This window comes from Mus caroli, unplaced genomic scaffold, assembly GCF_978045245.1.
Source record: "Mus caroli unplaced genomic scaffold, Mus_caroli_1 scaffold_10, whole genome shotgun sequence".
In the NCBI taxonomy this organism is placed as follows: domain Eukaryota; kingdom Metazoa; phylum Chordata; class Mammalia; order Rodentia; family Muridae; genus Mus; species Mus caroli.
In genome coordinates this window covers 109091415-109116973 of record NW_028227265.1, presented here as the reverse complement: position 1 = coordinate 109116973, position 25559 = coordinate 109091415, and the positions used below count along the sequence as shown (strand labels likewise).

The 25559-nt window shown below is 39.1% G+C and overlaps 1 protein-coding gene across 1 annotated transcript; it reads left to right on the top strand.

Annotated features, from left to right (window-relative positions):
- Positions 1 to 270: 270 nt before the first annotated feature.
- LOC147002505 (uncharacterized) lies at positions 271 to 21909 on the top strand. The gene is made up of 10 exons (XM_085844117.1): positions 271 to 2101; positions 4812 to 4926; positions 5762 to 5935; positions 6823 to 6905; positions 7818 to 7976; positions 8703 to 8755; positions 17450 to 17486; positions 19096 to 19157; positions 21304 to 21337; positions 21831 to 21909. The coding sequence occupies exons 1-10, from the start codon at positions 1848 to 1850 to the stop codon at positions 21907 to 21909; spliced, it is 1050 nt and encodes a 349-aa protein (XP_085700243.1). The 5' UTR covers positions 271 to 1847.
- The last annotated feature ends 3650 nt before the right edge of the window (positions 21910 to 25559 follow it).

Genomic DNA, 25559 nt, shown 5'->3' with positions numbered 1-25559 from the left:
AGCACATTAAAAACACCACCCATCATGATCAAGTAGACTTCATCCAGGGATGCAGGAATGATTCAATACATTGCTAGGGATTCTTCTTAAAGATAAAAATGTTTTTAAAACAGAGTGATGGGTACATAATTTTAATGACATACTAAGAAAGCACGACTAGATTGTATACTTTCAAATAATGAACTTAGTACATAAGTGTATTACATACCTGTAAACGCATTATTATTGAAAGATAAATTATGTTTATTTCATGTGTATGTATGTCTTGCCTACATGTATGTGTGTGCACTGTGTGCATGTCTGGGCCTGTGACGATGCAAGAGGATTTGCATAGCCTATAATTGGTACATGTATGTGTGTGCACTGTGTGCATGTCTGGGCCTGTGACGATGCAAGAGGATCTGCATTCCTATAATTGGCTTTGAAGATGGTAGTGAGCTCCCTGTAGGAGTTACTGTAGGTTGCAGGGTTTGTAGCTGATAGATATTGAGGATTTCCTTTGTCCTCCAGTAGTAAATAGGTTTCCTTCCCCTCTTATGAACTCTGGTTAGTAGGGTGAAGAGTCTAGTTAGACCCAGCTCAACCTATTGCACTGTGATGACAGAAAGGTTACCTTCAGAAATCAGTCCTAAACATCAGATTGTGTAGACCACCCAATAGTCTTGGCACTAGCCTGTGCTGATAGTTGAGGCTTTATGTAGGACCCTTTGGTTAATGACTCAACAGGCTGCAACCCATTCCTGTTACTGGAGGTGTAACTTGGTGGCACAGGATGTGTAGTTGGAGCCTTGTCTCCTCTGTCAGTTTTTGGCTCCATTTGGATCCCTTGCATAAATGTATAGGAAGCTGCTAGAGTAGCCGGTTTCCATATAGCTTTTCAAAGGGCCTTTAGTGTTTGTGGTTCCTCCCTTTATTTCCTACTTTACCTAGGTCTGCATGCCAGGGCTGTGGGTGCTTGCATAACCAAAGGAAACTGACCCTCTACATTATCAGGTAGGAATCCCTGGGCAGCCAACATGGGTGACCTGGATACAATGGAGAGACTCATCAACTCCAGTCAATATCATGTTGATGAATATAATAGGAGGGGCAGGTAACAGAGCCTGAAAGAGGTGAGGGCTGTGGAAGGGTGTACCCCATGCCTCTACCTGTCTCTCCCAATTGCCTCTTATTAAACCCTCCTGCTCTAGCTTTTCTTTCTCTCTTTATAACACTATACACTACTTCCTCTTCCTTGGGAGATAGTCTTCTCCCACTGGTTTCTTACAAGATAGTAATCCTGTGTGGTTATTTAGATCATAGTTCTCATCTCAGATCCTTAACCATTAACATCCTTAAAAGAGGCCACATAACATATTTGTGGTGTTGGGTCTGGGTTTGGCAACACAAGATGATTATTTTTGCCCCATCAGGCCAGTTAGGTCCACATATTGGCAGGGCTGCAGGGATGCAAAGGATCTGAACCATCACCTAACTCCCCTCAGTATTCCCTTTGAAGGCCATGCAGGTAGATCTAGTGCAGAGTCAAAAATGACAGTGCTTTGCACAGGCACTGAGGAGGGTGGGCTCCTGCCACTGCAGTCTGAGGCAGGCATGCATAGAGCATACACATCATAGATAGCACCATTGTGTGCTCAGAGCATGTCACGGTGGTGGTGCTAGCAGAGCTGTGCTGCTGCTATGTGCTGAAGTACAGTTCACTTTACAGTGAACTGGCTGTGGTCTCCAGCTTTGTAGATAGAAGACTTGAGTTTTTTTTCATTAATTATAGAATTTTGGAGTCAGTTATCAAGGGAAGGGAAGGGAAGAGAGGGAAGAAGGTTCGTGGGCGACCCTAGGCTCCAATAATGGAGGATGACATCATTTATGATCTGCAGACAATGAACATCCCCAGAAGGGGACGCTGGTACACCCGCCTGTGGCATTCATGTCTGGGCCTTTGTTGCATGCACTCTAAGAAAAAGAAATTTCCCCTCTACTTGATTGGCTATGATCCTTTAGGTCCTTTACAACTAGCGGCCAGTGTGGGTGACCTGGATAAGGTAGAGGCGTTAATCTGCTCCAGTCAACATCATGTGGATGAATCTGATAGGAGGAACAGGTAATGGGGCTTGAAATTGTTCGGGGGGGGGGGGGTGTGCACAGAGGTGGGTGGGATCTGTCAGGTATACTCAGAGATAAACAGGGAGAAAAATCAACTTTCAGGGCCACATCCTAATGGAGGAGAGATGGCATGCTTAGGTTCATTTTCACTGGGGTCCCCTGCATTGTCTACGTGTTTAATGCTCTTAGGCATATGAGACCTGCATACCCTGGAACACCAGCTCCTAGGCCTTAATCAAACTACATCATTTTATTTTTATGTTACACTAAAACATTGAAGGCACTCATGCACAGCAACACACACACACAGAGGATTTGTCTATGTGCATTTTCGATGCACCATGTGTGACAGAATCAGGTACTTGGTCCCCTGGAATTGGAGCTATAAACAGTTGTGAGCTGCCATGTGGGTGCTAGCAATCAAAGCAGAGTGCCCTAGAGAACATACCTAGAGCTGGTAACTGCCAAGCCACCTGTCTAGATTTGTCTCAATATATAGACCATTAACACTAATATACAACACTGAAAAATTTATCATAAGATAAATCGTCAACTGAAATGGAAAAAATCACTACGAAATCTTAGATCAATATGACCCATTTTTGCTAATGGATCAAAGACATTTTGAACTGGAACAATGACACAGTCCCCCGCCACCACAAACCCCGGTTCTCATCATATGTACATGTTATTTGTGCATTGATACACATGTGAAGGGACTGACATTGTCTTCTTCCTACTTTTCTGTGTCCCACACATGCAGAACTAAGTGTGGGGTGATCAGAGAAATTGCCACTTGACGGTTCTCTTCTGCCACATTGTGGGTTCTGGGGACTGAACTCTGGCCATCAGGGCCCCTGGTGGGTTCCACCCAACGGTCCCTCAGTTTTGGAGACATGTTCACTCACCCAAATCCCATGGTATGTTTGATTTACTCTCTTGGAGCACATTGATTCTCAGACTTGCAGGAAAGTAAGGTTTGGGGATCCCCTTATCCCCACATCTTCTCTCAGGTTTTCAGGGCAAGTGTTTTTACCAGTTGAGTTTTACCAACCATCCCAGCCCATCATTCTTATTTCCTATTTTTAGATCGTACTAGGTTATGAAGGGGAATCAATGACACAACTGTATATTTTCTGTAGTCCACAAGCTTTTTGAACATTTTGTAGTTCAAAGAGAATTTAAGTTGGAGCTTCATATAAATAATAGATGAATAAATTATAAATTATAGTTTGAGATATTCTTTTGCTTAATGAATGTTTTCTTTAAAAACACTGAGTTGTCCAACTGTAGTTTTCATTCTGTCAGCCCATTCATTCCCCACACATTACTTAGATATCTACTGTGTAGAATACACATTCTGCTATCTCTCCAGATCTTTCCAGTCTTATACCATTATGTTTTTCTGCCCAGTCAAGCTTCCTTACATTCTATAAATTTGAATGTTAAATGAGCTGAAGCATGCTCATTGGAACCCTAGTTTCATTGTGCTTATAGCCTTTTGAATATCAAGCATGAGAGCTAGGATGGCATAGGTTATCACCTTGTAGGGATATTGACCCAATTTTGGTGTGAGTCCAGGAGCACATTGACCATTTTATAGCAAAGCATGAGGTCCTGCTTTGCTACCATTTAGTGCCTGGATTACCATGGATACTGTATCTATTACCTAAGGACTAGGCTGTGCTCCTGCTGCTACCAGGTATGGAAACACTACTCATGGGCATAAGAAAATGAACTGTAGAAATGAAAAACAAACAAACAAACAAAGAACTGATGGCTGAGGTCTTAGAGTTTTGTTTGTTGTTAAGAATTTCCATAGATACAAGTGATCTGTATCATTGCCATTTACCTGTGGACTGTGCCATATTTTGTTCAATGTAAGGCACAATGGGTTTCATGATAACCCTTTATTTTGTAGAAAAACAAAGTTAAAAATATTGGCAATTATAGTTGCTAAAGAGTAGAAATGATGAATGACATTCCAATGCTAGAGAGACTAAAATGTGACTGAAAAGAGACAGTGAGACCAGTGTCACTGGCCACTATTTAGGATGAGTTGGGAGGATTATCATGTTCAAGACTTGGTTGGTGAAAAAGAGTTATTTTTAAAGAAATGTAAACTTCTTTGATTAGAAAAGTTTTATATGTGTACTGTTGATAGAATCCTCTTTTACCTTCACTGAAATGTTGTGTTTGTTATAACAAGGAAGAGAAACCATTATCATGATGAGCAAATGCTGAGCTCTCAGGATCTGTAAATGCTTGTAATGTTCTAGCAGAGTTCTTGTCCATCCAAACTGAAGCCTCACAGCAGCCCCGGGTAAGATAACAGCTATGCTTAATCTCCATTCTTTGGATCTGGAAATGGAGTCATGGAGCTTATAGAAATCCCAAGTAGTCACAAGTGAGTACCAGATATTAGAGTAGGATTTGAATTCATGCTGAGATCAACTTACTGGGAACTTTTCTATGATTCTTTGTACAGGAATGAAGGTCGTGAGAGAACACCTACCTTATGTGGGGACAGCCATGCACTATATCCCTAGCACAGTAAATGAACATTTGCATTGTCATAAATGAATAGGGCAATTCCAGTTATTTTCTTACATCAGAAGAAAACTAGCTTCATAGTATGTGGTGCTTAAAGGAGATGGGGCTTTTATTTAGCATTCTGAAATGTCCCTATTTGTCCTTTCCATTTGCAGAACTCCACTGCATTATGCATCTGCCCATAACCATCCAGACGTGGTGACACTATTATTAGAACATAATTGCAACATTAACATCCGGGATGATGAAGGCTGCACAGCCTTGATTAAGGTAGCTATTGGCCATCTGTTTTGATACGAAATGGACTAGAGGTTGTCCTTGTTTGCTTTCTGTTGCTGTGATAAAACACTGACCAAAAACAACTCAGGAAAGGAAATGGTTATTTGGCTTACATTTACACATAATAGATCATTCTGGAGGGGAACCAGGGCATGAGCTCAAATCAGGAACTGGAGGGAAGAACTGAACTGGAGTTCACAGGAGAATGCAGCTTTTCCATGGCTTTTACCAAGGCTTGCTCAGGTGTCTATTTGTTGTTGTTGTTGTTGTTGTTGTTGTTGTTTTGTTTTGTTTTGTTTTTTAACAAAACTGAGGACTTTGTCCCAGGCATGCCCCAACTCCTAAAACCTGGACTTTCCTACTTCTATCTAAATTAAAAAATAGTCCACATAGTTGCCCAGAGGCCAGTCTGATAGAGGCATTTCCTCACCGTGAGAATCTTTCTAGGTGTGTTGAGCCTGTGTTACCCTGGCAAAAAGAAAACAAACAAACAAACAAACAAAACCAACCAACAAACAAAAAACCTAACCAAACAACTAATCTCTGCACTGCAGCAACCAACTAGCACAGCCCTGAATTCTTAGCATATCTAGGTGTGTTGGCAGAATCCTTAAATTCTACCACTGGGAAAGAGATGTGGTGGGGAGATTATAAAGTTAGGCAAGCAAGCCTGGGGGTTTTTAAAAGAACTCGTGTCTAAAGAGAGTGATAATATGCAGAACTGAAACTCTATGTTTTATTTAAGGGAAACTATTCAGTGCAATGGTAGAAACATCTCTCTTGACTTCCTTGAATTTAAGATGTATTTCTTTGTACAATTTTACAGGCCATCCAACGAGACAATGTGGATTGTGCTTCTGTATTGCTCAGCCATAATGCGGATCCAAATCTGATAGATTTCAGTGGAAACGCAGCCCTACACCACGCTATATCCAGGGGTAATGTAGGGATTGTAAAAATGCTCCTTGAGCACAACGTAGATGTTGAAGCCAAAACAGAGGTAAAGAACACTCAACTTCATTCTCAGGGCACCTCTAGCAGTGACAAGCACATCTATTTTCTACACGCAGAAGCTCAGCATTCTCACTGAATCTCTTCAGAGGAACCCTTTTATTTCCTCCAAATATGTTTTTTCATATTTTTTGGTAGTTCATTCAAAAAAAAAAAAAACACAGCATAGTGTATTTTGTCTCAGAATTGGCCTTGATTTTAAAATCCAAAAATAAAGGATTTAGGACCATACAAACATCACATATATACAGACAATAAAAATGAATTCATTTCAAGTTAAGTGATTGTAGAAGAAATAGAAATGTGTTGCTGCGAAGAAGGTACTGATATGTGTTTGGCTCAGGATGAGGGTAGACTGGAAAACGAGAGAGGTAACATGCAAATTAAGAAATTTGGTCATTGGAGAAAATAGGCCAAAAATGTTATTTAAGGTTTAAAAAGTTTTGATGTACATGGGAGATGCTGTCCAGTTTCTGAGATAAATTCTTAGTTTAGAAAAGAAATATATTTGAAATACAGGTTGAGAAACTCTGCTACAGAGCCCTCTTGAGCACACTCCTTCAACAGGGGCACAGCAAAGTATACTCTGTATTTCAGGGCTGTGGCAATGGAGGCCCCACTCCATGGAGCTAAGAAGATTGGAATCCTTGAGTGTTTGGGGAGAGTTCTGGAAGGGAGTGGTGTTATAGGCAGTGTTGGACAGGGAAAAGGTGTATCAAAGGGAAAAAGAGTGTGTGGGAAAGTGCAGCAAGTGTTGCAGGGTGAATGATCCCTTGTGACTCTTTTCAGTGTCTATCTATCTTCACAAAATCTGTGATGAACAGATTGTTGAGAAACAAGTAGTTTTGTAAAATGCAATATTTTTTTCCTTTATAGTATGGCTTGACACCGTTGCAGCTTGCAGAATTTGAACAAAAACCTGAAATGGTAGAATTTTTAGCAGCAAAGTGTGCAAAAAGGTACAGTTTCTTCCTTTCTTCAATCTTAGTGCTGCTCTTGAGGGTGACAATTGCTTAAGTCACGAGTATTAAAATGATAGAGAGATTGTAAGAAACTCAGAGGCACATAGTTAGGAAGCTTAGCACACATGTAGTGGGAGCTGGAAAAGAGACAGTTTCGCCACAACAAAGAACAGCATGCACCAGGGATCACTGCCTAGTTCAGTAGTTCACCTCATGAGCCATCCACCAAGCCAAAGGATAACCATGATCAGTTGCTGCTCCACCGCCATTGTATTTTTACTTTTGAAAGTGTTTGTCACTGAATGAAGAGCCATAGGTGTCATTGGCAAGTGTTCTAGGATGGATAAACACCCACAGTCCCTAAGCCTGAAAACTTATAACCTGTGACCCCAAAGATGACAGCATAAGCCATTTCTTTAGAATTATACCATACATGATCACAGGTACCAAACAGTGTTTCCAAATGATGTGTGAGTTTTGAAATGTCCAAGTCAGCAGAAAACTACCTTTCACTGGGAGATGTTCTTAAACTGTCATAGCACAGGTACCCAGCAACTGTGGTGATTCCACAGTTCAAGACATTTCTCTTCCACATTTCAGATGGAGCTTTCAAAGTGGATATATAAGTAGTTCATTTCTTTCTGCAGAGTCTAGTACTTTATTTAGCATTATAAATCTTGTACTGAATTCTGTGAATATTTATCTCTTACAATGCAACATGCTTTTTCCATATGGAATACATCTGTTTACGCTGAAATTTTCTGTTTAGTAGACATGTATACCTGTTGTTTATGTTGAGCCATTATTTCCAAATAACAGTTGGTTCTGTGATTTAAGACACTTTTCAAAACTTTAATGATTTATGTAAAAATTTAATTTTATTTTTTTCTTATTCATGTTTACATCTAGCTCACTGACCCCCTCCTGCTCACCCAGTCCCACAGTCTCTCCCTGCCCCTCCTCCACTTCACCTCTGAGCAGTTCAGGACTCACTGTATGTCCAAAACCTGGCACTTCGTCTCTCTCTGAGGACAGAAAAAGCAGCTCAGCTAGAAGAATAAATCTGAGGTAGGATGAACAGCTTTTTTTGATACCGGCATCCCAGCTGATTGGGACCCATATGAAGACAGACATAGCTTCCCCTTCTCTACATAAGTGCCCGGAGATGTCCGGCCAACCCATGTTTGTTCTTTGTTTCATTGTTCCATCTCTGAGTGCCCTGAGGGTTCAGGTTATTTGATTCTGGTAGTAGGTCATCCTCTAGAGTTCCTATCTCCTTCAGGCCTGGAATCCTTCCTCTTAGACTTCTATAAGTGTCTACAGCCAAACCACCCTCAGCATGCCCAATCTTGTCTTTAATTCTTTTTAATGTGTGTGTATGTGTGTGTGTGCGCGCGTGCACGTGCGCATGCACTTTTGTTTCTGTTTTAATTAAGAGCTAACTATTCCTCATATTTTCTCTTGAGAAAAGGTGGGAGGAGAGCAGTGAGCAATCATAGTCAATTGCTGAAAAGTGAATTCAACATTTTCTCTAGTCCTGTTGGCCCATGCATTGCATCCCAGAACTTGGGAAGTAGGACATAAACAGATTTCTGTGAGTTAAGGCCAACAGGCTCCATAGAGCAGTTTTCAGACCAGCATGGATACATAGTGAGACCTGATTCAAAAAAATATTGTTTGTAAACATCTAAAGCAAGATAGAGAAGGGACACAAATATAAAGTACTTAAAACACTTACTAAATGTTTTTCTTATGAATAGCACAATAATGCTAACTTTAAAATCTATGTCACAGCACTGAATCATCAGCTCAGAGAACTAAAGTGAAGCATGTGAAGTTCAACAAAGGTAAGGTTTCTATAGTGAATATAAATATGGTATATAGTAGCCAGTCCTATTACTCTAAATAAGAGTAGAGATTTAGCTCCTTTTCCACTGAGTCCAGACAAGGCAGCTCAACGAGCAGAAAGGAATCCAAATGCAGACAACAGTGTGAAGCAGTCCTCCCTTCAGTTTATAGTTTATTGTGTACATTTGTTTCCATCCTCTGCTGGATGAACCCTCTCAGCTGAGTTATCCTAGGCTCCTGTCTACAAGCATAGCAGAACATCATTAATGGTGTCAAAGACTGGCTCTCTCCCACAGTGTGGGTCTCAAGTTGGGCCAGTTATTGGGTGGTGATTCCCTTAATCTCTGTTCCATTTTAATCCCTGAATATCTTGTAGGTAGGATAAATTTTGGTTTGATGTTTTTGTGAGGGCATTGGCATTCCCCTCCTTCCACTGGAAGTCCATCCTGGTTACAGGAGATGACTGCTTAGGCTCCATATCACCTGCTGCTAGTTGACTCACCCCTATAGATTCCTAAGAGCCCCCACTGTCCCTGGTCTATGTTTCTTCACAGAGGTGCCTCCCCTCAGGTATCTCTTCTCCCTGATACCACCCTACTCTTGCTCCCCACCTTAGTTCCCCTCTCCATCTCCCACAAATTTCCCTCCCTAAATCAAATCCTGATGTCTATTTTATTTTCCCTTCTGAGTGAGAATCAAGCATTTTCCTTTGGGCCCTCATTTTTTAGCTTCTTTAAGTCTGTGGATCTTAGCATGATTATTCTGTACTATATGTCTGAAAAAGTACTCACTTCTAAGTGAGTACATACCATGCCTGTGTTTGAAATATCAAATCTCACCCATTTGCCTGCAAATTTCATGGATTCCTTGTTTTATACAGTGGAATGATATTTCACTGTGTAGGTGAAATATCATTCACACCACATTTTCTTCATCTATTTTTCAGTTAAAGTCCATCTTGGTTGTTTTCTGTTTCTGGCTATGACAAATAAAGGTTTTATTAACAGAGTTGAGCAACAGTCCTTGAGATGGTATGGTGGAACATCTTTTGGGTATATGCCCACGAGTGGTAAAGCTGTGTCTTGAGGTAGAACTATTCCCAATTTTCAGAAAACAAAAACAACAACAACAAAACCTGCCAAATTACTTTTCAAAAGGGGTTGTAAACATGTGCCCTCCCACCAGCAATGGAAGAGTGTTCCCCTTGCCCAATATTCTTGCCAGCTTGTGCTGCTACTCGAGGTTTTGATTTTAGCCATTCTGACTGGTGTAAGATGGATTCTTCGAGTCCTTCTGATTTTCATTTCACTGAGGACTGAAGACTTTGAACATTTAGGTGTTTCTCAACCTTCTGAGATTCCTCTGTTGAGAATTCTCTGTTTAGCTCTTTACCCCATTTTTAAATTGGTTTATGAGTTCCTAACTTCTTGTGTTCTTTATATATTTTGGACTTTAGTTCTCTGTCAAGTGTATGGTTGGTGGGTATCTTTTCCCTATATGTAGGCTTCCATTTTTTCCTATTGAAAATGTCCTTTGTCTTGCAGAAGTTTTTCAGTTTCATGAGTAGTCCCTATGTTTCAATTATTGATCTTAGAGACGGAGACATTGGTGTTCTGTTCAGGAAATTGTCTACTGTACCAATGTATCAAGGATATTTCCCACCTTCTCTCCTAGTAAATTTAGTGTATCTGGTTTAGTGGTCTAGAGGTCTTTGGTGCATCTGAACTCAAGTTTTGTGCTGGGTGATAAATATGGATCTATTTGCATTCATCCTCATGTAGATGTCCAGTTAGACCTGCAACATTTGTTAAAGATATTTTTTTTTCTTTCTTCCATTGTATGACCTTTATGTCAAAATCAAGTGTTGGTGGGTGTGTGAACTTATTTCTGGGTCTTCGATTTGATTCCACTGATCAACTTGTTTGTTTCCATAGTTATACCATGCAGTTTTTATTCTGATTGCTCTGTGATATGTCTTGAGATCAGGGATGATGATACATCCAGGAATTATTTCATTATATATAGTTATCTTGCATTTTTTTGTTTTTGATAGGAAGCTAAGAATTGCTTTTTCATATTCTGTAAGTAATTGTGTTGGAATTTTGATGGGAAATGTATTGAATCTGAAGATGGTTTTGGTAAAATGGCCATTTTCACCATGTTAATCTGTCCATCCATGAGCACAGGAGATCTTTCCATCTTCAGATGTTTTCTTCAACTTCTTTTTCAGGGAATTGAAATTTTTGGTAGACATGTCTTTCAGTAGGTTGGTTAGAGTTATACTGAGATATTTTAGATTATCTATGGCTATTGTGAAGAGTTTTGTTTCTTGTCCCTTTTATCTTTTGTATAAAGGAGGGCTACTGATTTCTTTGGGTCAATTTTTTTATACAGCCATTTGCTGTAGGGGTTTATCACCTTTTGTGTAGGCATTCTTTGGTATATTGTTTGAGGTCTCTTATGTATGTGGGCAGCCTTGTTTAGTCTCTTAAGTTTCTCTCCATTTAAGTTGTTGGCTATTGGCTTGTCATATATTACCTTTATTTTGGTTGGATGTGCAAATTTTATCACTGAAATCTCCAAGATTTTCAACATGAAGGGGTGTTTGAATTTATCAAAGGTTTTTTTCAGCATGCAATGTGACAAACATGTGAATTTTGTCCCAAACCCCCACCCCTGCCACATGCAGATATCCATTCATTCTCATGGCCATCAGGTCAACTCCCCCGTGTCTCCCTACATCTGATACTGAAACACCCCATTTCCCTGACCATCCCCACTCCCACCAAGTTCTCTCCTTCCATTTCGCTCCTAGAACTATTTTATTCTCTGTTCTCAGTCAGGTTCAAACAACCTTGTTTGGTCCTTACCTCTTGTTTATCTCCTTTTGGTCTGTGGAGTATGGTATGGTTGTCCTCTACTTTATTACTAATATCCATTTATAAATGAGTACAAACCATCCATGTTTTCGGTGTCTGGGTTACTTCATTCAGGATGATATTCTCAAGTTCTATCCATCTGCCTTCAAAATTCATTATGTCTTTACTATTAATAGGTGAATAGAATTTCATTGTATACACATACCACATTCTCTTTTGCCATTTTTAAAGAATAATTATTATTTTTAAAATTCTATGTGCACATGTGACCCTTGAAGCCAGAGGAAGGCATTCTCCTAGAGTTGGAGTTGGAGTTTTAGAGACAGTACTGACAACTGAACTGCAGTCCTCTGGAAGAGCACTGGGCATGCTTAACTGCTGAACTGTGTCTCAGGACTATAATTCTTTTTTTTTAATTTAATCTAATTGTTTTCACTTATTCACTTTATTTTTTGAATGTACTTATTTATTTTCTTTATTTGCATTTCAAATTTTATCCCCTTTCCTCATTTCCCCTCCACCACCCCTACCACCACCACCACCACCCCAATCCCATCCCTCCTGCCCCTGCCCACTAACCCACGGACTCCTGCTTCCGTGTCCTGGCATTCCCCTACACTGGGTCCCATCACAAAACCAAAGGCCTCTCCTCTCCTTGATGTCCCACAAGTCCAACCTCTGCTACATATGCGGCTGGAGCCATGAGTCTCACCATGTGTACTCTTTGGTTGGTGGTTTAGTCCCTGGGAGCTCTGGAGTTACTGGTTGGTTCATATTATTGTTCCTCCTATGGAGCTGCAAACCCCTTCAGCTCCTTGTGTCCTTTCTCTAGCTCCTCCATTGGAGAGCCTGTGCTCGGTCCAATGGTTGGTTGTGTGCATTCACCTCTATATTTGTCAGGCACTGGCATAGCCTCTCAGGAGGCAGCTCTATTAGGCTCCTGTCAGCAAGCACTTGTTGGCATCCACAATAGTGTCTGGGTTTGGTAACTGCATATGGGATGGATCCCCAGGTGGGACAGTCACTGGATGGCTTTTCCTTCAGTTTCTGCTCCAAACATTGTCTCTGTATCTCCTCCCATGGGTATTTTGACCCCCTTTCTAAGAAGAACCGAAGTAGTCTTCATTCTGTGGTCTTCATTGTTCTTGAGCTTCATGTATTCTGTGAACTATAGTTTGGGTATTCTGAACTTCTGGGCTAATATCAACTGATCAGTGAATACATACCAAGTGTGTTCTTTTGTGATTGGGTTACCTCACTCAGGATAATATTTACTAGTTCCATTCATTTGCCTAAGAACTTCATGAGGGCTGGTGAGGTGGCTCAGTGGGTAAGAGCACACCCGACTACTCTTCCAAAGGTCCGGAGTTCAAATCCCAGCAAACCACATGGTGGCTCACAACCATCCGTTAACAAGATCTGACTCCCTCTTTTGGAGTGTCTGAAGACAGCTACAGTGTACTTACATATAATAAATAAATAAACCTAAAAAAAAGAGTTAAAAAAAGGCTAAATAAATAAATAAATGTATATAAAAAAAAAGAACTTCATGAATTCACCGTTTTTAATAGCTGAGTAGTACTCCATTGTGTAAATGTACCACACTTTCTATATCCATTTCTCTTTTGAAGGACATCTGGGTTCTTTCCAGCTTGTGACTATTATAAATAAGGCTTCTATGGGCGTAATGGAGCATGTGTCCTTATTACCTGTTGGAGCATCTTCTGGGTATATACACAGGAGTGATATTGCTGAGTCCTCTGATTAGTACTATGTCCAAAATTCTGAGGAATCACCAAACTGATTTCCAGAGTGGGTGTACCAGCTTGCAATCCCACCAGCAATGGTGGAATGTTCCTCTTTCTTCACATCCTCACCAACATCTGCTCTCACCTGAGTTTCTGATCTTAGCCATTCTGAATGGTTTTCACGAGTCTAACATCTTGAGTTCTTAGTATACATTGGATACTAGCCCTCTATCAGATGTAGAATTAGTAAAGATCTTTTCCCAATTTGTTGAGTGCTGTTTTGTCCTATTGACAGTGTCTTTTGCCTTACAGAAGCTTAGCAATTTTATGAGGTCCCATTTGACAATTCTCGATCTTACAGCACAAGCCATTGCTGTTCTATTCAGGAATTTTTCCCCCTGTGCCCATATCTTCGAAGCTTTTCTGCACTTTCTCCTCTATAAGTTTCAGTGTCTCTGGTTTTATGTGGAGTTCCTTGATCCACTTAGATTTGAGGAGATAAGGAGATAAGAATGGATCAATTTGCCTTCTTCTACATGATAACAGCCAGTTGTGCCAGCACCATTTGTTGAAAATGCTGTCTTTTTTCCACTGGATGGTTTTAGCTCCCTCGTCAAAGATCAAGTGACCATAGTTGTGTGGATTCATTTCTGGGGCTTCAATTCTATTCCATTGGTCTTCCTGTCTGTTGCTATACCAGTACCATGCAGTTTTTATCACAATTGCTCTGTAGTACAGCTTTAGGTCAGGCGTGGTGATTCCAACAGAGATTCTTTTGTCATTGAGAAGAGTTTTTGCTATCCTAGGTTTTTTGTTATTCCAGATGAATTTGCAAATTGCCCTTTCTAACTCAGTGAAGAATTCATTTGGAATTTTGATGGGGATTGCATTGAATCTGTAAATTGCTTTTGGCAGGATAGCCATTTTGACAATATTAATCCTGCCAATGAGCATGGGAGATCTCTCCATCTTCTGGAATTTATCATCCTTTGAAGGACTGGATTTATGGAAACATATTCTGTAAATGTGGTTTTGTCATGGAATACCTTGGTTTCTCAGTCTATGGGAATTGAGATTTTTACTGGGTATTGTACCCTGGGCTGGCATTTGTGTTCTCTTAGGGTCTATATGACATAAGCCCAGGATCTTGTGGCTTTCATATTCTTTGGCGAGAAGTCTGGTGTAATTCTGATAGGTATGCCCTTATATATTACTTGACCATTTTCCCTTACTGCTTCTAATATTCTTTCTTTGTTTTATGCATTTGGTGTTTTGATTAATTATGTGACAGGAGGAATTTCTTTTCTGGTCCAATCTAGTTGGTGTTCTGTAGGCTTCTTATATGTCCATGGTCATCTCTTTCTTTTGGTTAGGGAAGTTTTCTCCTATAATTTTGTTGAAGATATTTACTGGCCCCTTAAATTGGGAATCTTCACTCTCTTCTATACCTATTATCTTTAGGTGTGGTCTTATCATTTTTTTTCCTGGATTTCCTGGATGTTTTGGCTTAAGAGGTTTTTTTTTTTTTTTTTTTTTTTTTTTTTTTTTTTTTTTTTTTTTTGCATTTTGCATTGTCTTTGACTGTTGTGTTAATGTTTTCTATGGTATCATCTGCACCTGAGATTCTCTCTTCTATCTTGTGTATTTTGTTGGTGATGCTTGCATCTATAACTCCTGACCTCTTTCCTAGGTTTTCTATCTCCAGAGCTGTCTCCGATTGTGATTTCTTTTTTGTTTCTACTTCTATTTTTGGATCCTGGGTGGTTTTGTTCAATTCCTTCGGCTGTTTGGTTGTTTCCATGTAATTATTTAAGGGAATTTTGTATTTTTCTCTTTAAGTTCTTTTACCTCTTTTCCTGTGTTCTCTTGTATTTCTTTAAGGGACTTATTTATTTCCTCCTGAATGTCCTCTATCAGCATCATGAGATGGGATTTTCAATCCAAATATTGCTTTTCTAGTGTTTTGGGGTATCCAGGACTTGCTCTAGTGTGAGAACTGGATCTTGATGATGCCATTTAGCCTTGTTTCTGTTGGTTAGGTTCTTGGTCTTGCCTTTTTGCCACCTGGTTATCTCGGGTGTTAGTTGGTCTTGCTGTCTCTAGGTTGAGCTTGTTCCTCCTGTGGGCCTGTAAACCTGTCAGCACTTCTGGGAGACCAGCTCACCCTGGTAGGGCCCATGCACAGAGGGCTGTGGAACAGCCCCAGCTCCTGGGTGCAGATGGAGGCAGGAAGGACCCTGTCTCATCTGCTCTACTGCTTGTGCATTGCTAGCTGTGTTCTCCCCCCCGCCCCCCGTCCCCTTTAGCACTTTTAAAGTAGGATTTAAGTTGTAAATGTGAGGGCCCTTTAATTTGGGGATTCAGAATTGAGAAGTCATCTTGGTGTGTTTTTCTTTGATGAGTATGAAATATCCTTCCCTGTCTCTTTTGATTCATTTTGGTTGAAAGTCTCTTTTATTTAGATATTACAATTGCTCCTTAGCTTTCATCCTGAGTACCTTTTCTTGGGAAAACTTTTTACAGTCCTTCATTCTTAGGTAATGTCTATGTATGTTTGCCAAGGTATGTTTCTTGCATGCAGCAGAATGATAGATGCTGATTCCACATCCAGTCTGTCAGCTTATATCTTTTTATTGGGGGAGATGAGTTTACTGGTGTTGAGAGATATCAATAACCAATGATTGTTAATTCCTGTCATTTTGATGTTTGTGGAGGGAAGATGATTATGTGTTGAGAACACCAATCAATTTGGTGTTTTGTAAGCTTTTTCTACGTTGATAGGCATTCTTTCTTTAGTTTGGGTGAATTTTCTTCTATGATTTTGTTGCAAATATTCCCTTGTCCTTGGAGCTGCTACTCTCTTCACTGTTGTTCATTCCCATTATTCATAGAAGGATTTTTTAGAGTGTCACAGATTACCTGAATACTTTGAGTCAGAAATTGTTTTAGGTTTAACATTTTCTTTTGTTATATCATCTATGCCTGAGATCATCTCTTCCATTATTTTTGTTCTGTTGGCTGTGCTTCTGTCCCTGTTGTCCTTCTTAGGTTTTCCATCTCCAAGGTTCCCTGAGTTTGTATTTTCTTTACTGTTTCTTTTACCATTTGCAGGTATTGAATTGTTTTATTCATTTTCTTCACCTGTTTGATTCTATTTCCCTGTATACCTAAGGGATTTATTAATTTCCCCCTTTAAAGTCCTCTATCATCTTCATAAGATTGGATTTAAAAACATTTTATTGTGCTTTGCTTGTGTTAGGATATCCAGAGCTTGCTATAGTAGAATACCTGGGCTCTGGATGTGTCATATTGATTTAGTTCTCCTTGATTGTGTTCTTATGCTGGCCTTTAGCCAACTGGTTATCCCTGGGACTTTCTGGCACAGGAGTCCTGAGGTGGGCTGCCTTTGCCTGGACATTGGAAATCAGGGGACAGTGTATGTCTCCAGGAAACTGGGCAGAGCATTGGATGTTCCTGGTGCAGCAGGCCTGCTTAATTTGGGTTAAATGGTAGACAAAGAATGGCACTCAGGGGAGAACAGCTTGCAGCTCAGCTCTGGGTTTTACTCTTTTTAGGGGAGGGGTTGAGACACGGTCTCGCTAAATATAGCTCTTTTTGTCCAGGGAGTCACAGTTTCTCCATCTGCTTTTGCCTCCTAAGTGTTGAGATTCAAATTGTGTGCCACCAGACTCAATCTATAATTCTTTCCAGAACCATTAGCCTAGAGTTAAAAAGAATCACAAGAAGTTATTTTTGAAACAGTTGTTTATTCTGGTCAGGTTTGTGCTCTCTATCAGTCTGAGAGAGTTCATTTAGGATCATCACAAATGTGTGTGTGTGTATTTATTTTTAGGCATTAATGTTTGATAAATTATTGTCATCTTCAATTTGAAATATACAGGGAATGAATAGTTTTATGCAAAGTAATTCGCTAAAAGTGAATATTTACTCTTGAATAGTCTCTAGATTGGTCTCATAGAAATTGATACTAATAATGAGTCTGATCGTTTTCATATGTAATGTTTTTCTATAGTTGTAATAAAACATATTTTGTTTTTCTTTTCAGAAGTATTATATTTTAAAGAGGAACAGCCTTTGTCCTGGTAAGGTTTAACAATTTATTAATGGTAGGTAAATTCAAAGATAAGAAGCAAATTCTTGTTGGGAGTACTTTGAGACCTGTGTCTTACAAGTTCCACAATATTATGAATATATCTTTTAGCTTGGAAACTTGCTCAGTGTAGTTCATAGGAACATGAACACTATATTCACCCACCATTTGCAAGAATCAACTCTGGAGTTTGGAAAAAGAGCCTGCTGGGATTAGCTATGCACATGGATGTTCATCTAAGATTCATTGGCTTTTCAAAGCCTTACTGAATTCAATTTGTGAACTAAGACCCACACTAGTAGCTATCATTTCAGGCATTTCTCTTGTCTGAGAGTTTACATACTTCGGGATGCTTCTCAGTTGTCAGTCATCACTACAGGATGCCAACAAATTTCTTTCCTCTTCTGACAGAGCTTTACATGTACAGGACATTTTTGTCAGGGGTAGCATCTTTCATAGCTGTTGGAAGACACCCATGTCTTCCAGAATGCTCCATCCATCCATCAATGATCAGTTCACATGATCTGTTTTCCACAGTAATGAATCCTTTGACTCTCAGTAGATTATCTGAATGACAGTGTAACTAATAGTTATCTTTCTACAAAGGGGGCTTTTGTCTTCTGCATCAGTTGGACATGACCATAGAGGTAAAGGCCCATCCATTCCAGTCCAGGATGCTAGGTTAGACACTAGCTTGATAGAAAACTAAAAGTTGTATTTCAAGCTAATTCTGTGCTCATTAGGATTCATTACTTCCACAAGAGAGGACAACTATATTGTCCTCTTTATTTGTGCTATGTATCAACAAAACATTTTCTAAACATTATTAAATAGCTTACTGGATCCGAAGGTAATGTTGAAAGTGAAGATTCAAAAATGTCCAGTACTTAAAGCTCTTCAGAGACTCCTTAAAAAATACACATGTTGACTTCTATTGGAATTCTAAACAGTTCCAGAGTAAAACTGCAAGTGTCAACTAAATTTTATTGTTCCTTGCTCTTGTTACTATCTTATTATGTTTCTAGAAATGCTTGTTTGGCATAGAAACAAGCAGACTGTGATATCAGGATTCAGTCGTGCATGAGATAAGAAGGGGCAGCTTGAACATTATGAAAGCTGTGGTGGGTTGTTTAGAGTTCCTGAAATCTATTTGATGGTCCACAAAACATCCTCTTGTGTGGTAACATCATAGTCAATGAAATATGCACAAAGTATCATGAGAGAAGTACTTTGCTGTTCCAGGGGCAAAGACTGACATTGAGTCAATAGATTAAAAAAAAAAAAAAAAAACTGTCTGTAAGCTGTCGTAACAAAGGCTGAAGAGGTGCTAGTGAGTGTGCGTGTGTGCATGCATGCTTGTCTGTATCTGTGTGTGGTTTTGTTGGGCTATATTTTGTGGGCTAAATTCTTCCCTTTCTTCCACATGAAGTGAAGTTGTAAGGAAAGTGTCCCCAAATGTAATGAACTGGTTGAAGAACAAGTTAATAGTTTTTATTGATTTGTAATGTAGCATAAATTGGGAAATCGAACAACAAAGAATTCAAAGTCTTTGATTACTGTTTTATATGAAATTAAAATAACACTCTTAAAATAAACCACAGTGAGCCAAGACCACCAGGACAGCTTAAATCCATCTTGAAAAACCCTGTCCAGAATAATACAGGTAAGTTTAAGAGTAAGTACTCTATTGATTCTATCCCAATCATAAATAGAATCTTGTTCCTGCTAGAATAGAAACTAAGGAAAACAAATATGCCAATGGTAGTTATATTCTGTCTTAATTTTTAGGATTCAGAATTGTTTAAGGAATTGTTTCTAAGAAATTTCAAATTGTATCACCTGAAATATGTTTATTTATTTAAAATGAACTACTGATGTATGTAGTGTCTTTTTATAAGTAAAAAGATTTTTCACCTATTCCACAATGTAGATCCTCTCTAGTTACATAACAACAAAGAGTTGACTTTGGTATGAATTGGATTTTTACTTAACTTTTATCATTGATATATATATTACTGACTACATATTGTTGTATGTGTATCGGTGTCCATAAAATGTGGTCATGTTAAGCAAACAAAAATAGAGTATTCAATTACTTTTACTGTGTTTTGAGGACTTAATGTCATTAGGGCACTCTGGATTTTTTTTCTGTCATAGAATTTCTGAATTTCAACTTATTTGAGAATTCATACATTATCTTCTGGTTATTTTTATTTGTCTTCCATTTAATGTGAATATCCTGATACAATAAATAACTGGCTCAATTAGGAACTTTTAAAAGATTGAATGGTGCGTGAGTTTTGTAGGTAGTGCTGTGGAATGAAAACTGCCATTCTCGGTATTCTATGCAACAGCCTCCATATGGGCTACTCTGACAGCACCTTTTCCCTGTAGTTCTATTAGTTACCAAATTGGTAGTGATACTTGGTTTACATGCTAAAGACATAATTTGCAGGAAAAAAACTGCCACAGTAGAAGGAAGATTGAGAAAATCCTATCATCCTATAGTGCATGGCATGGAAGGGCCCATTGGTTCAGTCTGAATATGACTCTTACAGTGGGGGAAATACCACACAGTTTATGCTTTCAGCAACTGTCACCACAGCATCTCTCACACCTACTTTGCCTTAGGAAAACACCAGCCAGAGAATAGTGTAGAGGAATCTAAATGGCTGTCTTCACATAAGCATGGGATGAAATACTATTAGTGTAATGTGGGTGAGTTTCTTTTAAGTTATTTCAGCATTAGAGTTTTCTTGTGGTGATGAGGATTGACAGAGGCCCCATACATGTGTAGCATAAGGTCCACCAGAGATCCACCTTCTCAGCCCATTTCTTGGTGGGACAAAGGCTGTGCTCTGGCCATGGGCAATGCCCAGCAGGGTACAGTGGAGTTTTACATATTGCAAAGGAAGTAAACAAGAATTGTTCATTTGTTAGATTGTTTGCTGAGCAGACTTTTTCCATACAGTGAAACCTGAGTCACTCAATGGTTTATATGCAGAAATAAATAAAAAAAAATGCTTCATATGAGGCATTACTTCCTTGGAATTGCTGCTTTATGCTTCCATGCTTCTCTCCCTGGAGTAATACTTCAGTTTGTATAGCTACTAAGGGGGTCTTTCTAGCAGCTCTTGCCATGGGAGGCAATGGAAGTTGATGCTGAGCTTCTTTGCATTGCACATGAGCTAGGGACCAGTGCTAGCACTGAGGGCCTTTAGCATCTTCCTCAGAAGATCTAGAGTAGAGTAACACACTGATCTCTCTAGAGCTTTGTCACACTTGCAGCTGGAAATCCTTTGGGAAGGGTTTTGGGTCTCCTGTATTTGGCTATGTTGCATAGTCACAGACTGAGCTTCCCTGTGCTAGGAATGGATAATTCCCCCTCAGTGAAAGAGGTTCAAGTCAATACTTGGAGAAGTCCCTTTCACTTCTGTCCAAGATGAGTACGCTCACTTAGAGTTGTGCCAGCATCCCTAGGGCAGACACAGAAAGCAGCAATGGCAACACAATTCACTGTGAGATAACACTTCAGGCTAAGATGACACTTTTTGAGTCTGATAGGGCTCAGGATTGTAGGTATTTTGCACAATTTATTATAAATAGTAACTTTTGATAAAATTTTCTCTTCATATTTTAAAAATATAAGAATGTGGAAAGGAAGAGTTCTAATACATTTATTCTTACAAATCAATATTCATTTTAAAGGCTTTTCATAAATGGTGTCAAAGCATATAGGGTCACAAAAATGCTAGCCTCGGCACTGGCTACCATTGTTTAATGACAAATTTTGCCTCCCTCTTTTGTAGTTAGTGAGAAAGTTACAAGAAGAACATCACTGTGGTAAGAATGTGGTGTGCATTTTATAATATATTAATCTGTAGAAAATATAACATTCAGAACCTGACACTGTCTTTCCCTCTATGTGATACTATTTCAGCTCTTTACTTTTCTATAATCACAAGCTGAATAATTATTTATAGAGCAAACCACGTTGAAATTACTGATGATATCTCTCATGCAGCATGAAATGCTGAAAAGGATCCATAGCTAGGTCGAAGATCCAATGGATAAAGTGCTTGCTATGCATGTGTGAGAATGAGAGTTTGGATGCCCAGAATCCACATGAGGTCTGATGGTCTCATGAGCTGCTGTATGCTGGGGCCCTTATGGTGAGACTGGAGGTGGTGACAGAGAATCCCCTAAAGTTTACTGGGTAGTTAGCCTGGGGTTTTCATCCATGAACAAGAGATCCAGCCACAAATCTAAGGTTGAAAGAAGGTTGCATATTTGCATTCTATCAGCTCCCTGACAAACCTACCATTGTTGTTTCTAGGTGTTCAAAAGCTGAAGATGTCAGGCATACTTCCCGTATCAAGGTAAAATGCTTCTCTGTGAAATCAAGTTTCTTATGAATTGTCTTAATTCAGCAGTAGTCTAACTATCCCAGTTTTATATGGAAATGTGATTCAGAGAAAACCATACTGTAGATGTGGAACTTTCTATCAATTGCAAGTGAGCAATAAGTCCTTATGGGTAGTAGTGGCCCGATATGAGAATGGACTCAAAAGACATAGGGAGTGAAGACTGAGTGCAGTTCTCACATAATACAAGATGTTTGATGTTTGACAAAGTAATGTTTGCAGAAATGAATACACATTAGACAGATTTTAAAATGTGACTGTGATAATAGACCAGAATACCATTTTGTAAGTCCAGATATTTCAATGATCCTGGAATCTCCAAAGTGCCTTTACCCTCAGCAGAATGCCCATAAGTTTTATCTACCCTTGGGCACTCCTATTTCAGGATCATATATGAGAGCCTCTCTTTGGTTTCTCTCTTTCATCTGTGTTTAGACTGAGAAGAACTTGTGGATATTTAGCAATTATGTTCATCAAATTTGTCTTATGAAGAGATTAGAGCATTTTCTATTTGATTCTTATAAGGATATGCTGAAAGTTCTTCATCTAGTTAAACAATAACTGCCCTTCCCCAGTTAGCCAGCATTTCTAGAAGCAGAGAGTCAATTGCTATATACTTCCGTATAAGATCTTCTTTTTCTATTTTTGAAATATACATGCATATTCTTTGTGCCATATTCAAACACTTACAATGTTGTAGTGTTTTATTTAGATACTTCCATATTCAGTATGAGGCTACTTTATCACTATGAGATGCTGGAGTTTAGGAAACTTGTTTCTGTATAACCTGTAGCCCTAGACTGAGGTGCTGTGTGAATGATAAGTGACATTTTAATGATTTTTGAATGTGACTCAGTGGTTCAATGTGTTTCTATAAAGCAGTTCCACAGATACTATGGTAAGGACAGCAGTGGCAATTTAACTGGCATTTATTTCCAAATGGGAAAATGTGCATTTTATACCCCCCCAGCAATGGAGGAGAAAGACTGTCAAAAGAGGTTTCATCAATATTAATGATCATCTTATATAAAATGTAGAAAAATTGGCACATAATGAATTAAGCTTAGTCTCAACCGGAAGAACAATGTCCCGTTTCCCATTTCATGATTTTCTCTTAATCTAGTCTAGCCTAAATATTTTTACATCTTGATGATATCCTATCAATTTGGAAATAGATAAGCATATTAGAAGATATTTCATGTTTAATTTAATTTCATGGCTTTTTTCATGTGTCAATACCCTGTGATTACTAAGAAGTAAAGTTGATTTGAAAGCATGCACCCAAAAACAAAAGAGTTAATTTCAGAACCAAACAAAAAGTTAACTCTCTACCTTTGCATTGCCGGAAGAATCTAGCAAAACCTTACTTGGATCACAGAAGAGAATGCAAAAGGGTTTTGTGGGTTTTTGGAGTTCTGAAGTTTATGTGTGCTCTCAGGGAGAGCCAATACCTAACACTTGTGAAGAAAAAACATCCCTAATGGTAATTCCCCCTCATTTGATAAGTAACATATTTGCTTGTTATGAAGGAAAATGTTGAATGTGTGTGTCTGTGCCTTGAGTACTGCAAGTAGTGTCAGAGAAGAGAAACCTAGCCTGGAATATTCCCCTCATCTCCTTCATATCCTCACTCCTTGCCAGGCCCTGTATTAGGTAGTGCTTCCCTACCTCCCTAATGCTGTGACCCTTTCTTTAATAGAGTTCCTCATGTTGTGGTGACTCCCAACGATAAAATTGTTTTTGTTGCTACTCCATAACTGTAGGTTTGATAATGTTATCAGTTGTAATGTCCTATCAGTGTTTTCAGACGGTCTTAGGAAACTTGTGTGAGCCTGTTCTATGCACCTCCTCCAATTGGTCATGGTAGATAGGTTGAGAACCACTGTATTAAAATGTTAAGTGTTAGGAAATTAGACTATGGAAACAACAAGAAAGAAACAAAAACAATGAGCATGTTTGTAAAATAATCCAGGCTCCTGGAAGTAGGTACAGTCAACATGAAAGCAACCAACATATTTGTGTGTCTCTTTTTAGATCGACTGACTTTAAGTGTGTGAATGCTTTGCATGTGTATTCTGTCTGTGTCCCATGTGTGTGTGCTTCCCACAGACATCAGAAGAGGTTATTTCATCCCTTGGACTTGGTGTTCCAGAATTTTGTCAGCAAACGTTTATGTATTACAAATCAAACCCAGGTACTAGGCAAGAGCAATACTTGTTAAAAATTCATCAGCCCCCTTTTCCAGCTCCTAGAGTGAATATGTTTGATATGAAAATGATTAAAAGTATCATAAGGGAAAATAAGTATTCAGTCTTAGGATATTTGTTAACTTCCTGGACCCAGGCCTCAGCCTTCACATTTTACCTATTGAAGTCCAAAGGACTAATAGGCAGGGTGTGCACAATAGGAGGCTCGGTATGCTGGGCATACCTTTAATTTATGAACTCATAAAGCAGGCAAGATGGTCTCTGTCAGGTCAAGGACACCCTCTTCGTAATTGATATGGGAAGTAGGGGAAGGCAAGGTGAATTGTGGCTATCAAATGATGACTAATAGGAGTCAGTCTTCTCCTTCCACTATTTCAGTCTCAGGTATCAAGTTCAAGCTGTTTGTCATGCTGACAAGTACCTTTATCTACTTAGTCATCTCGCTGACCGTGATTTACACATTGACTGAATTTATATAAAAAGTGTGTGTGTGTGTGTGTGTGAGCATGAGTGCGTGCATGTGTGTGTGTGTGTTAATAACATTACATACCTGTTGCCCAGTGCATGGGAGGTTCAGACAGAGAGAGATGTGTTCTCCAGGTTTGAATACTCAGCCACACTTTGGGAGAGGGTTTAACCTTCAGGAATATAGCCTAAGTAGCACAAGGTTGTCAGTGGTAGGTTTTCATGGTTATGACTACTTGTGGTACCAGTTCTGTGTTATTTGTTTCCTGGTCTACCACCATGTGAGAAGCAATAGAATACTACCACAAACTGGGACACACTGTTGCCTTGATGGAAGTAACTGACTGACTTTCCCATCAGACATTTTGTCACAGCAACTACAGAAGCAAGTAAAATAATAATAATAATAATAATAATAATAGCCCTCTTTTCTGTTTTAATCCCCATTGAGAAGTTACAAAGCAAACACAAGGGTCTGTTTGCAGATCTTACTCACACCACTTCCTCTACTACCTACTGTTAACAACTAGCTAATTATCTTAATGTAAACCCTCTAAATTCACTATTAAGAAAGGGGCAGATTAGATGTAATTATTACACCCAGTGAAATCATTAGAAACTGTAAACTTAATATTGTCAGAAAAAAAACTCAAATGTCCCTTCTTTTTAGCCTAGTTCAATTTAGTTTCCAGATTAATATTAGCTACAATATGTGATGAACCTGAGTAAATTTTGTTCTAGAAAGAACTAAGCAAGAAGGTAGAACTCAGGTAATTTTCAAACACAGAAATTCACTTGGCAATCATCTTCTAGTTCAGTGAAAAGCCGTTAGAGTTTTCAAAACTAACATTCCTACTACAAACACCTTTCCCCTGAATAGAGTTTTTATGATGATACAGAACGTGCATAACAATGGTGAAGGATATGGTAACCAGAGATTAGTTACTGTTGGCATGACATGAAGCAACC

Bases quoted from the DNA above. Each gene is read 5' to 3' on its own strand.
- LOC147002505 (XM_085844117.1), top strand. From the start codon at position 1,848: ATGGAGGATGACATCATTTATGATCTGCAGACAATGAACATCCCCAGA. The intron at 7,977-8,702 runs GTAGGATGAACA...TCTATGTCACAG, and splicing joins GCTAGAAGAATAAATCTGAG to CACTGAATCATCAGCTCAGA. The intron at 8,756-17,449 runs GTAAGGTTTCTA...TTTTCTTTTCAG, and splicing joins GCATGTGAAGTTCAACAAAG to AAGTATTATATTTTAAAGAG.